Consider the following 13,051-nt stretch of genomic DNA (forward strand, 5'->3'; position numbering starts at 1 on the left):
AGCAGGCTCCCCACTAAGCCAGGAGCCTGATGTGGGGCTTGATCTGAGGACACTGGGATCCTGACCCAAGCGAAGGTAAAGGTTTAACCATCTGAGCCACCCAGGTGCCCGGGGTTTTATCTTATGTACCGAAGTCTTAACTTTCTCAATACAGAAAAAAATCTCCATAAAAAAATAAAGTGAATTTGCAATTATATTTAGAAATTACTGAGAAATTAATTATGGTGTCACAAAGGTTTATCTCAAGTTGAGTTCATCAGTCACCTCAAGTGTGGAATACATCGACAAACATAAAGAACAATTCAAGTTAGATCTGTATTTTAAAAAAATAATTTTCAGCAGTTAATGATGATCTATATATCACATGTCTCAAACCCCATCTCCCACACACCAGGTCTTGCGCCTATGAATCGCTCTAAAAATGAGCATAGGATTGAGTACATGATAAATGGGGCTAGAAATAGAAATGGCATTCTGAAAAATGCTAGTCAATAATAGCATATTTCACATTTCAGTTTGCATCCCCTACAAAGACAGGTGCACTCCTTTCTTCAATTGCTTACATTCTAATGCAGGAGACATTCCTGGATCCAGCCATGGCCCCACATCCCTCCCCACAGAGGACCTGGTCCCAGACCACTCAGTACTTTACACCTGTCGCAGGATGTGCATGTCTATCTCTAAATGGGGATTTTTGTTTGTTTGTTTGCATTGCTTTTTATTTGAGAGAGAGGGAGAACACACACTGCGGGGGTGGGGAGGCAGAAGGAGAAGGGGAGCAGACTCCCCACTGAGCCAGGAGCCTGACATGGGGCTGGATCCCAGAACTCCAGGATCGCCACCTGAGCCAAATGCAGACACTGAACTCACTAAGCGACTCAGGCGCCTCAAGTTTTTTATTTTAATACCAAATATAGTTAACATTCAGTGTTATACTAGTTTCAGGTATACCATATGATGATTCATCAATTGTATACATTACACAGTGCTCGTCATGGTAAGTGTGCTCTTAATCCCCATCATCTATTTCTCCCATCCCCCCTCCCCCATGGACCTCCCCTCTCGCAACCTTCAGTGTGTACTATAAAGTCCTAAATTGGTTTATCATTCCTTTTTCCTTTGTTCATTTATTTTGTTTCCTAGATGCCACATATGACTGAATCTTACGGTATTTGACTTACATCGATTAGCATGATACCCTCTGGATCCAACATTGTTGTTACACATGGCAAGAGTTCACTGTTTAATGGGCTGAGAAACACTCCATTGTGGTTGTGTATGTATATTATACACACACACACACATCTCCTTCATCCATTCCTCTATCAACTGGTACTTCACTGCTTCATAATTTGGTTATTATGAATAACGCTACAGTAAACATAGGGGTGCATATATCCTCTTGAATTAGTGTTTTTTATATTCTTTGGGTAAATACGAAGTAGTTCCATTACTGGTTGGAAGGTAGTTCTACTTTCCCTTGAGGAACCTCCATGCTGTCTTCCACAATGTCCGCAACCAGTGTGAATTCCCGCACACACTGCAGGAGGATTCCTTTTTCTCTGTATCAGGCAGCAGTCCTGCGCCACAGGACGCGGCAGAAATTGGCGGGGATGAAAATTCCAAAACCACGTCGTGGGAGCGGAGGCAGAGGAAACCAGGCTCCATCCAGGTCCCGCACGAGGTCCTGGTTGCGTGCCGAGGCTCCAGACCCTGGTGGTTTGGGCTCCCTGAACGCCGGACTCTCCCGGTCCCCGCCCCAGCCAGGCCCTGCCCAACGGTCGTGGCCTCCACTCCGACGGCGCACACGCGGCGACCCTTCCCGCGCGCCCGTCGCCGGAAGCTCTACGCCGTTTCCGACCCATTCGGCTCTGCCCCCGCCCTGGACCCAAAGATCATATCCGTTTCCCTTTCATTGCCGGAAATGCTTCTCCGAAACTAAACCCCATCCAGCCCGCCGAATTCAGGGCGAAGGCCTGGCCAGTACAGGCTTCCCCCGGCAGCCGGAGGCGCCCCACCCAGGCCCTCCCGTAGGCGGCGAGCACCCCGGCCGGGCACCACTTCGCGTCCGGCTCATCACCGGAAGCGCCCCTCACAGTCTCGCCGGTCCACCGGCGCGCACGCGCAGCTGTTGGCCGACCCGGAAGCAGCTGACCGGAGAGAAGGTCAAATCGGCTCCTGAGGGCTTTTAACTTGCTCCTTTCTGCGTCAGAACCTCAGTCCCCAGGCATACACCCCTGAGGTCTGGGGGCTCCACGCACATTCGAGCCCCTTCACCCGCGCCTCCCACCGCGGTAAGCAGCGTGTCGCGGAGACACACAGAATCCTGCGGGCGGCGCTGCGGCCCGGGGGGTCCCAGGGCCTTTCGGTTCCCATCGTCGGAGTCGGTCCCCGCCTGTCGCCCCCTCGCCGCCTGCCGCGCTGTCTCCGTGCTCCACGCCGTCCGGGCACCGCTCGCACCCGTGCCGAGAGAGTCCAGGGAGGTGGGCGTGTGCGCCTCGCGCCGAAGCCTGGCCCGGCTCGGCCCACAGACGCGCCGAGTCTCTCCCTGGTCCTGGTTCCGCGCCGACCCCACCGCCCTCCTGAGACGCCCCCCCCGCAGCCCCGCGTGCAGGGAGGGGACCGAGGCCCAGGAAGGGCACCCTCTTGGGTGCGGGCTTTCAGGAGCGGCATTTAGGACGGAAGATCGCGGGGAGTGACGGAGCAGGTCCCCTCCCGCACGCGGGGACGGGGGGCCTTGTGGAGGCGGTGACTGCGGCAGACGAGGGGTGGGGGTGGGGGGAGCCGGAGGGAGAGAGAATGGCGGAGGAAAGAGCGGGAGAGGGTCGGTGGGAGACGGCGAGGTGAGGAGGATGCGGGAGGGACTTGCGGGAGGCCCTAAGAGCGGAAGAGCAAGTCGCCCGCGGAGAAAAGAAAGGAGCGAAACGTGGAGGAAAGGGCGGCGCTCCGGAAGAAGGGGAGCCGAGTAGTAGGGCCCTCGGTTAAGGGAAGTGGGGTGACAAGGGCGACGCACTTCACGCAGACAGTGGGAAGGAGAAGAAGGTTTCGGGTGGACGATGCTGGGACAGAGGCGGTAGGGATGAGCGCCCAGAGAGAGACCGCGGTGCGAGAGCTTAGCCAGAGGGGGTAACGGGAAAGAGGGAACGGAACTGGGGAGCAGAGTGGACACGGGTGGGGGGACAGAGAGAGGCCGAAATCTATGCAGATGGGGACAGTCCGAAAAGTTGGGCCTAAAGAGTAAGGGAAGGTGAAGTAGGTTTCAAGAGTTCCCCGGAAAGTGTAGATGCAGTACTTCCTCTTCCACCATCTGGTTACGGGGGATGGTCCCAGAAGAGAGCAGAGCCACAGGTGGGTGGGCTGCTGGGCGGTCTCCTCTGAGTGGTGTTCCCCCTGACTGCCCATGGGGTTGCTGAGGCACTTTGCGGATTCCTCATGATCCCAGTCCCCAGAGATTTCTCTCCTTGTGTAATGGGGCTCAGCCTCAGGGGTGTTGAAGGTGCCGCAGGTGATTCTGATCTATATCCAGCATTGAGCCCCAGGCCGGCTCCTCCATTGATGAGGACTGAAAGCAGCCCCTAATCTGGAGAGAGGTGAGGGGGCTGTTCTCTGCATAGGGGGCTATCAGGGCGTGTCTGTGACCTTGAAGGGAGGCTTAGTGCAGCCGGGATCCCCTCTGCTGCAGCTCCTGTGTGCGCTTCACCAGGCGGGGAGCGAGTTCTGCAGGAAGAGGTCAGAACACTCACGTGCTGGTCTGCATGTAGCAGTTTACTGTGCCTGAATCCGCGCTGTGGCCGTGCGCAGCAGAGGGCTGTGTCCCACATGGGGGGATCTTCCCGTGTGTGTGGGTGTGGCACAGGCAGATGAGTGTTGACTCAGTTCTAAACAGCATATATTTGACGCTCAGGATTGACGTCTCATGACCCATCTTGCCTGGGAGAGAAGCCCAGAGGAAGGAGAAGAAGAAAGCCCAGGAGTCAGGAATGACTCTTTCTCAGGTAAAGTCCTGTCTCGGTTCCTTGTTCTGTGCTCTGTGTCCTCACCTCCATGTGGCCAAGCTCATCACATTCGGAAGGGTCCCTCGTGCCATGTTTGCTCATGCTCAGCCCAGGGCCTTCCCGCAGCCCCTCTGTCTGCATGCGGATTCCGGCTCAGACACTTCCGTGTATGTATTTAATGGAGGTCAAAAATACTTATTACTGTTTTTTAAAAAAAACCTTGCAGGGGGTGTATGACTGGCTCAGTGGGTATACCATGGGACCCTTGATCTAGAAGTTGTGAGTTTGAGCCCCATGTTGGGAGTAGAAATTACTTTTAAAAAAAAGTTTTTATAGGGTTGTTTTTGTAAGCAAACCAGATAGAATAACATTGATAATTTCATTTACATTTAATACAATTTGCACATGTTTATTGTACCAGAAATGCACATGAGTAAAAAATGATAATGACAATTTATGCAAAAATAGATGTCATTTAGAGACTAGTATTTTTATTTCAGTTATTTTCAATGTGTCCGTTTTGGGTCCACACCTGTGTGTGAATACTAGCCTGTGGTGTGTAAAAAAGACATCATTTCGTGTCTGACATGTTTTCCATGGTCTTAAATTTATTTCTACACCAACATGGATGTGAGATAATAGCTGTAGGAATACGGTGTGTGTGCATGTGTGTGCGTGCATATATATTGACTTTTTATCCAGGTTTATGTTTCAGTCTTGAACTTGTTTCAAGTTTTCTCTATTAGCAAACCTTCTTTTTTTTTTTTTTTTTAAAGATTTTTATTTATTTATTTGACAGACAGATCACAAGTAGGCAGAGAGGCAGGCAGAGAGAGAAGGGAGGAAGCAGGCTCCCTGCTGAGCAGAGAGCCGGATGCGGGGCTCGATCCCAGGACGATGGGATCATGACCTGAGCCGAAGGCAGCGGCTTTAACCACTGAGCCACCCAGGCGCCCCCTATTAGCAAACCTTCTGTCAGTGGATTTTTACTGTCGTGTGCATTACTTCATTCACTGCGTGGTGCTGTGTGTTCCATCCTGAAGCCTGACCTGTTGGTTCAAGTGCAGGCCCTGCTGCTTACTATCTCCATTTGACCAGAGTGTGTTTGTTAGAGTACTTGTGCCAGAATTGGGTCCTATGTAAGATGGGAACAAATACTAATTTAATGGGATGCGGTGTCCTTACACAAGTTAATGCTTGTAAAGCATTAGAGTAATGCGTACCATACAGGAAGTGTTCAGAACTTCAGATGCTTTTATTGTTACGAGATTCCCATTCTGCAGTTTATACCTTTAATCGACACTACTGTAGACTTTGCCAACCCTGAACACTCTATTCAGGCTATTGCTTATGTAGAAATCAGCTGTCGTTTTGTGTGTAGAACATACTACCTAGAACTTGCATATAATTTACCATTTGTTGATGTTTCTGCATTTGTGTGTTTTATCTGGCACAATATTATAAAATCCTGGGTTTAGCTGAAGGAAATCCTGTGATGGGAAAGTGTAACAAATCAAAACCAGGGATATATGACTTGCTTAAAATGATCTTTTGTGGATCTATTGAAGCAGTCATTTTTCAATTAGCAATAATCGCGCCTCGAATAAACCTCATTGGCTATGATCCTGTCAGTGCGCAAAGCTTGAAGCAGTCATTTCTAATGGACCCTTCTACCTCTCTCCTCCTCTCATTTTTAGGAAATAAGTAGTTCCTAATGGCCTCTTGGTGAAATGTGCTTTCATTTCAGGAACGCTTGACCTTCAGGGATGTGGCCATCGAATTCTCTCAGGAGGAGTGGGAGTGCCTGGACCCTGCCCAGAGGGCCTTGTACAGGGACGTGATGGTGGAGAACTACCGTAACCTGGTCTCCCTGGGTGAGGATTACTTTCCCTACAGAGGTTGGGAACTGCCCTAGTATATCTTTGTGTTTCTCTTGGGGTTTCTTGGGCGCCCTTTCCCTGCTTGGCTGAGATTGAAGCCCTGCTGATTCAGAATTGAAAAGCTTCACGGTGTGGTGTCTAGATTTTAAACCCAGATGATCGTGCAGGTTCGGGGTGGTGCTAGAACTGGAGGAAGAACAAGACCTTACGTCAAAAATTTTTTAAACTCTCACATTGCCTGGTTTTACGCCTGTAATCTTGATTCAGTCGTTGAGGGAAGAGAGCTGGATATTTGCATGTCAGACATTTAAGCATTAGGGAGAAGGGTGTCCGTGAACAAAGTTGTGAAATGTTCTTCTAGACCCGCCTGTAATGAATGTCCTTGGTCTCCGCTGACAAAGGGCTGGAAAACCCCAGGACATCATCTCCCAGTTTTCATGTCAGCAGGAATTTTTTTCTGAGCTGAAAGTTACCTCCCTGTGGAGCAGGGGAGAGCCCTGGAATGCCAGGAGCGGGTGAAACCAGCCACAAAACCCGGGTGAGAGGGAAGGAGTCAGCGATGTGAACACAAGTAAGGGGCAGATGGCAGAGAGGAAGTGATTTCCTGAGATGTCATCTGGGACATTGTCCCCGTGTGGGAGAGGGGGTGGGAAAGGAGAGTTGATTTCTCTTGGGCTCTCAAAGGAGCTTGCCTCCCTCTCCTTCCCTCTCTTCTTCATATGTGTATGTTTCCGCCGTTGGTGGTTCTGCTGCTCTGGTCAGCGACAAGGGCAGAGTCTTTAGCGTGACCCAGACGTGCCGTTGTCTGTCCCTTAGAGCCCCTTACTGGTTCGGCCTTGGGGAGCACAGGAAGGGCTCTTTGTAAGGGGCTTTCTTCCTTCCTTAGCCTCTCCTTCCCTGCTCAGCCCACACAGATCTGATGTAGGGCTCCCCCCCGGCCTGACCATGGGCCCTGTCAGGCTCATCCCGTTTCACGTGTGAGTGATGCGTCGTGGCGGGGACATCGGCTGCTCTTTTGCCTGTGGGACTCCGGGCAGGCGCGTGGGCTGTCCGTTGTTTACCTTTGTCAACACTTTAAATATCTTATCCCATTGTCTCTGCACTTCATGGTTTGGCTGAAAAGTCAGCTCTGAAAGAAAGCTATTGTGTGTCCTATTATACATGATGTTTCTCTCTTCTTGCTGTCAACATTTTCTCTTTATATCTTTCTCTTTCATTTATTGATCATAATTTGTTGCATGTGCATCTCGGATTTTTTCTAAATTGCATGAGTTCTTAGATTTGTAGAGTCTTGTCTTAACACTTAAGAAATTGTCTACCATATTTCTTCCAATATTCCTTCTGCCTCCTTCTCTCCTCTCTTTTTGGGGCTCCCGTGGTTCATATGTTGGCCCACATGATGTTGTCGTCCAGGACCGTTAGACTCTGTTCATTTACACTCGGTCTTTTCCTTTGTGCTCCTCGGGCACGGTCATTTCACCTGACCTCCCTACCGGTTCACTCAGTCTTATTCCACCTTATTAGGCCTGATATTGAACCTTTCTGTGAAATTTGTCAAGTCAGCTATTTTACATTTCAGCTTCGAAAGGTGGTTAGGTTCTTTTTCCACTTTCTCTTTCTTGATATTCTCTGTTTATTTATATGGTATTTTCCTGATTGCTTTTCAATTCTCTGTCCGTCATTCCTTTTAGCTTAAATAGTTGATTTAAAACATGTGTTTAGTAAGTCCAAAACTTGGGCTTCCTTCGGGTCAGGTTTTGTCACTTATTTAATATTTCTTTTCCTGTATGGGTCCGGCGTTATTGTTGTGTTGGCTCCAATGTAACTTCTTGTTAAAAAAAATGGGACATTTTGAATATGCTGAGACTTTGGAAATCATAATATTATCCCATCCAAGGGTTTTGGTTTTTTTTCTTTTTAATGCCTCTTGTGATTGTTGTTACAAATTTTGCGTGGTGTATTTTCTTTGTTATGTGTAGCCATTGATGCCTTTGATTCACTTCTGGTCAGCTAGAGATTCAGCAGACTTCCTGAGACTGCTGGAACCAAACACAAAACATACCAGCTTTCCACCTTTGTGTGCGTGTACGTGTGTTGGGGAGTGCATGAAACACACAGGGTAGACGTTTAAGACAACGGTGCCCTGTCCTTCACTTCTGCTTGCTCAGAATCTGCTGGTCAGCAGGAGGTATAGTCTTGGGGGCTTCTCAGGTCTTTCTTCACGCGTCTGGTCCTGGGCATGCCTGCAACCTTCTTGGGTCCCTGGAATATGTGGGGGATTTTCAAAGCCTTATTTCCCAGTGTACCTTGCTCCCTAGTGTTTTCCTTGGGGTTTTCACTTGCCCATTGTTGCCCAGTTGTTATCCCTGCCCTAGGTGGCAGTGGCTACTGGACTTAACCTTTGAATGTTTGTGACAAATGGCCCCTTAAATGTTTGTGACAGGGCCCCTGTGCCTCAGTCGTTAAGCTTCTGCCTTCGGCTCAGATCATGATCCCAGGATCTTGGGATCCAGTCCCTCATCGGGTCCCTGCTTGGTGGGAATCCTGCTTCTCCCTCTTCCACTCCCCCTGCTTGTGTTCCCTCTCTCGGCTGTGTCTCTCTGTCAGATAAAGTCTTTGAATGAATGAATGTATGTGTGTGTGTGTGTGTGTGTGTGTGTGTGTTTGTGACAAATGGCCCCTGCTTATTACCTCCACCTACGTAGGGATCTGAGGTAGGCCAAAGAAAGGCAAGCATTTTGAGCCAGTCCTTCAGGGAGCCAGCAGAAAGATTAAAGAAACCAATAATCGGTCACAATTTTTTGAAGATCCCATCTCTTCCCTGTGTTTGGGAAGCCTGTACCCCTTGCAGACTCCCATCTTCAAGGCCACTTCCTAACTGAGGTTCAGGACACAGATTCAGGGCAAGTTGAAACAGCTCCCTTTTTCTTTTTTAAGAGTGTACCTTGTTGCTGGAATCCTATGTTTAATTTCCAGGGTTCTTATAAAGTTCATTTGGACCGTTTTTGGTAGTTCATCTCCTGCAGCATTCTCCTGGTGTTCCCTTCTTTGCCATTATGACAAAGAGTTACCTGTTGTACATCTCTATGATATCACATATGACAAATATGATATTACGTATTTGTCAGATATTACATATTTGTCAGAACTGTGTTTAAATATAGGTGATTTCAACATATTTTCCATTTATGATATTGTGTGCTTCTCCTGAAATTCAGCCCATTTTTCTCTTTTGGGTGAACTCTTTAGAATTCTGAAGTCTGTATACATTGTGTAATTTTTATAAATGAACATATTTATTAATTACTTCTGGATTCACTTTGGGTTATTAACATGTTTATTATTTTTTATCATGAGTAACATAATTTCTACATATATTATGGTATATAATCACGTTTCACTGATTATTACATTGTAGTATGCCTGTTTGGCGTGGTTACATTTTTGGAAGAAGTATTCAGAATATTTTATTATCTTTGAATGTTATTTTAATATTGTAGACAATAAGTATTAAAGAATTCGCTCTTTTTTAAAAGATTTTACTTATTTGAGAGAGAAAGAGAGTTTGCAGAGTGCGTGAGAGAGTGCATAAGCAGAGGGAGAAGCAGGCTCTCCGCTAAGCAGGGAACCCAATTCAGGGCTTGATCCTAGGACCCTGGGAACATGACCTGAGCCCAAGGCAGCCACTTAACCACCAACTGAGCCACTCAGGTGCCTGTCAAGAATTGACTTTAATTTTTTTTTTTTTTTCCCAAGTATGATTCACTTCTATCCCTCCTGTGAGGTTTTTAGGCTTTGGGGTGGCTATGGAAAATTCCTGTATTTCAGGGCACTGGAACTTTTGATCACAGAGCATTTAAATAGGCTTCCCTGAAAATAATTTGAACTACGTTGTAATCACTCTTTCATTACTGAGGAATCTTATGTTTTTTGTGTTTCTAAACATTTGCACACATGGTTGAGAAGCTTGGTAACTCTGGTAATTACGAATTCTGCTTTTGGTGTAATACTTTTTTGTGTGTGATTTTATTTATTTACTTGAGAGAGAGGGAGAGGGAAAAGCAGCCCCCCCCCCCCCCCCAGTGAGCAGGGAACCTGACTCAGGGCTCGATCCCAGGATGCTGGGATTATAACCTGAGTTGAAGGCAGACACCTAACCTACTGAGCTACCTGTGTGTCCCGGTGTAATACTTTTCCATATAAAATATCTGTCTTCGGGACACCTGGGTGGCTCAGTGGGTTAATAAGCCTCTGCCTTCGGCTCAGGTCATGATCTCAGGGTCCTGGGATCGAGCCCCGCATCGGGCTCTCTGCACAGCGGGGAGCCTGCTTCCTCCTCTCTCTCTCTCTCTCTCTCTCTCTCTCTCTGCCTGCCTCTCTGCCTACCTGTGATCTGTCAAATAAATAAATAAATAAAGTCTTTTTTTTTTAAGATTTTATTTATTCATTCGACACAGAGAGATCACAAGTAGGCAGAAAGGCAGGCAGAGAGAGAGGAGGAAGCAGGCTCCCCGCTGTGCAGAGAGCCCGATGCGGGGCTCGATCCCAGGACCCTGAGATCATGACCTGAGCCGAAGGCAGAGGCTTAACCCACTGAGCCACCCAGGCGCCCTAAATAAAATCTTAAAAAAAAAAAAATCTGTCTTCGTACTCTAGTTAATATGAAGCCTGTCATTATTTATATATTACAGATATCTCTACTAGATGTATGAACAAAGAATTACCACCAAAAGACAACATTAATAATGGAGAATTATTCCAAACAATTTTGAAAAGACACGTAAGTCATGACTTTGATGACCTCGGTTTGAGGGTTCAGCAAGATGGGAACAAATTTGAGACTCAGTGGCGATGTGAAGAAAAAAATTACAAAGGAATGACTACATCCCATTATAAAAATCTCACTTGTAGAGAAGACCAGCAACATCACAAATTCTGTAATAATTTCCCTGTAAAGCGTAGTGTTTCTGTAAGAAATAGTAAATCTCAATACTACAAACACGATACGACGAATAAGGCACTAAAAAACAAGGCAGCCTCTTCAGGAAATAAGTATAGGAACTGTTTGGACAATAGGCTTGAATTAGGCTTTCATTCACATCTGGCTGAACTGCAGAGATTTGAAACCCAAGAGGAAATTCATGAAAGTAACCAAGTTGAGAAGTCTACCAAAAAGTCCTCAGTTTCACCCCTTCCAAAAATTCCTTCTAGTGTCAAAACCAACATTTCTAACAAGTATGGGAAGGTTCTTACACATTCTTCATTACAGACACAACATCAGAAAACACCCAAAAGAGAAAAACCTTACAAATGTAAAGAGTGTGGGAAGACTTTTAGCCATTGTTCAACCTTAGCTACTCATCAAAGAATTCATTCTGAGCAGAAACCTTACAAATGTAATGATTGTGGCAAAGTCTTTAACAGGTTTTCAAACCTCACGAGGCATCAGAGAATCCATACTGGAGAGAAACCATATAAATGTAACGTATGTGGTAAAGATTTTATGATACGTTCACACCTTTGGGGACATGAGCGAATTCATACAGGAGAGAAGCCTTACAAATGTGATGAGTGTGGAAAAGCCTTTTCTGAGTGTTCAAATCTTGTTCAGCATAAAAGAATCCATTCTGGAGAGAAACCTTACAAATGTAATCAGTGTGGTAAGGAATTTATCACCCGTTCACATCTTTGGGGTCATGAGAGAACTCACACTGGAGAGAAACCTTACAAATGTAATGAGTGTGGAAAGGCCTTCTCCGGGAGTTCAAATCTTACTCAACATAAGAGAATTCATGCTGGAGAGAAACCATATAAATGTAACGTGTGTGACAAGGCCTTTAGTCAGAATTCAAGCCTCACAGTTCATCAGAGAATTCATACTGGGGAGAAACCTTACACATGTCATGAATGTGGTAAAGCCTTTAAGCAGTACTCCAGCCTGAGTAGACACCAGAATATACACAGAATGAAGATATAGATGTAGAGCCTGTAGTAAGGCTTTTATTAAATGATCTCATATTTGGAGTCATAAGGGAATGCATATTGCAAAGAAACTTTACAAAAGAATGGCATGGCCTTCGTGCCATGACTTGACCTCAGGAATCACCAAAGATTTCATGTTGGAGAAAACCCTAGAAATACAACTTGTGGTAAATTGCTTAAGTAAGTTGTACGATGTACTGTACTTGAGAGAATTCTTACTGGTGAGAACTAAGTCTAGTTCTTGAAGATTAATCAAATCACATGTCAAACTCTGCAGGAAAACTAAAAGTCAAAGTGATTTAAAGTTCCTGAGACAGTGGGTATCAAAGGAGCAGGGGCATCTGTCGAAATGCCCATTTATCTTCAGTTTATATAGTCATTTTACTCGTTTAGATGTCGTGATGAGGTTTACTTTATTACTGAATTTGGACCTATGGTAGAAAATCTGTTAATGATGTTATGTCTTCATCATAGACCTTCCATGTGTTGCCACAGTGGTGTCTATGGTGGAACTTCTTGTTTTGGTCCTAATGTGAATGATGGTTTATTTTTAATTTTCAAGTCATTTGTTCCTTGCTGGTATCTAGGAAGATAGTTAACTTTTGTACTGTGACCTTGTATCCCACAGCCTTGGTATTATTGCACGTTAGTATTTTATCTACCATACTTTTGTGCATCGTATGAGGTGGTTCAGAAGTTCTGGTGACAGGTGCCACTCTGTCTTGTTTCTGGCGTCAAGACACAGGACTCTCTGTTACCATACTAATACCGATTGAATCTTGCAGTCATTTAAGTCCAACTTGGTTATGGTGCAGGTTCTGGATGTATTATGTTGGCAATCCGAGTATCCAGTTTGTTAAGGTCTCAGAAGCTTTATGCGTTATTGATATTGGCATATAGAAGAAATCTTTGCACATAAATGGAAACTGGTCATAGCCAAAATTATAAATATACCAGTAATCTAAAACATGAGTACAAGTTATGAAAACACCTAAGTGTCATTCTAGATTATTATTATTTTTTTAGATCTAGATTATTGTAAGAACATAGCCATCCAGCTTTTTTGGTATATCATAATGGTTAAATCATGTGCTTTGGTACCTCCCCAGTAAGTTTAAGTCCCCAGACTGCTGCTAAACAAGGAGTGAAATCAGTGAAATCACTCAACCCTGTGTGCCTAAGGTCTCCTCCTTA

General features: G+C 46.0%; 1 protein-coding gene across 1 annotated transcript; it reads left to right on the top strand.

The window, feature by feature from the left end:
• Positions 1-2,152: 2,152 nt before the first annotated feature.
• Positions 2,153-11,852, top strand: LOC308358424 (zinc finger protein 677-like; the record flags this gene model as incomplete). Its single annotated transcript, XM_080828606.1, has 4 exons — positions 2,153-2,294; positions 3,905-3,995; positions 5,743-5,869; positions 10,567-11,852. The coding sequence occupies exons 2-4, from the start codon at positions 3,981-3,983 to the stop codon at positions 11,850-11,852; spliced, it is 1,428 nt and encodes a 475-aa protein (XP_080684732.1). The 5' UTR covers positions 2,153-2,294; positions 3,905-3,980.
• Positions 11,853-13,051: the final 1,199 nt, after the last annotated feature.

The sequence above is a fragment of the Martes martes genome (genome assembly GCF_963455335.1).
Source record: "Martes martes genome assembly, chromosome: 17".
Classification (NCBI taxonomy): domain Eukaryota; kingdom Metazoa; phylum Chordata; class Mammalia; order Carnivora; family Mustelidae; genus Martes; species Martes martes.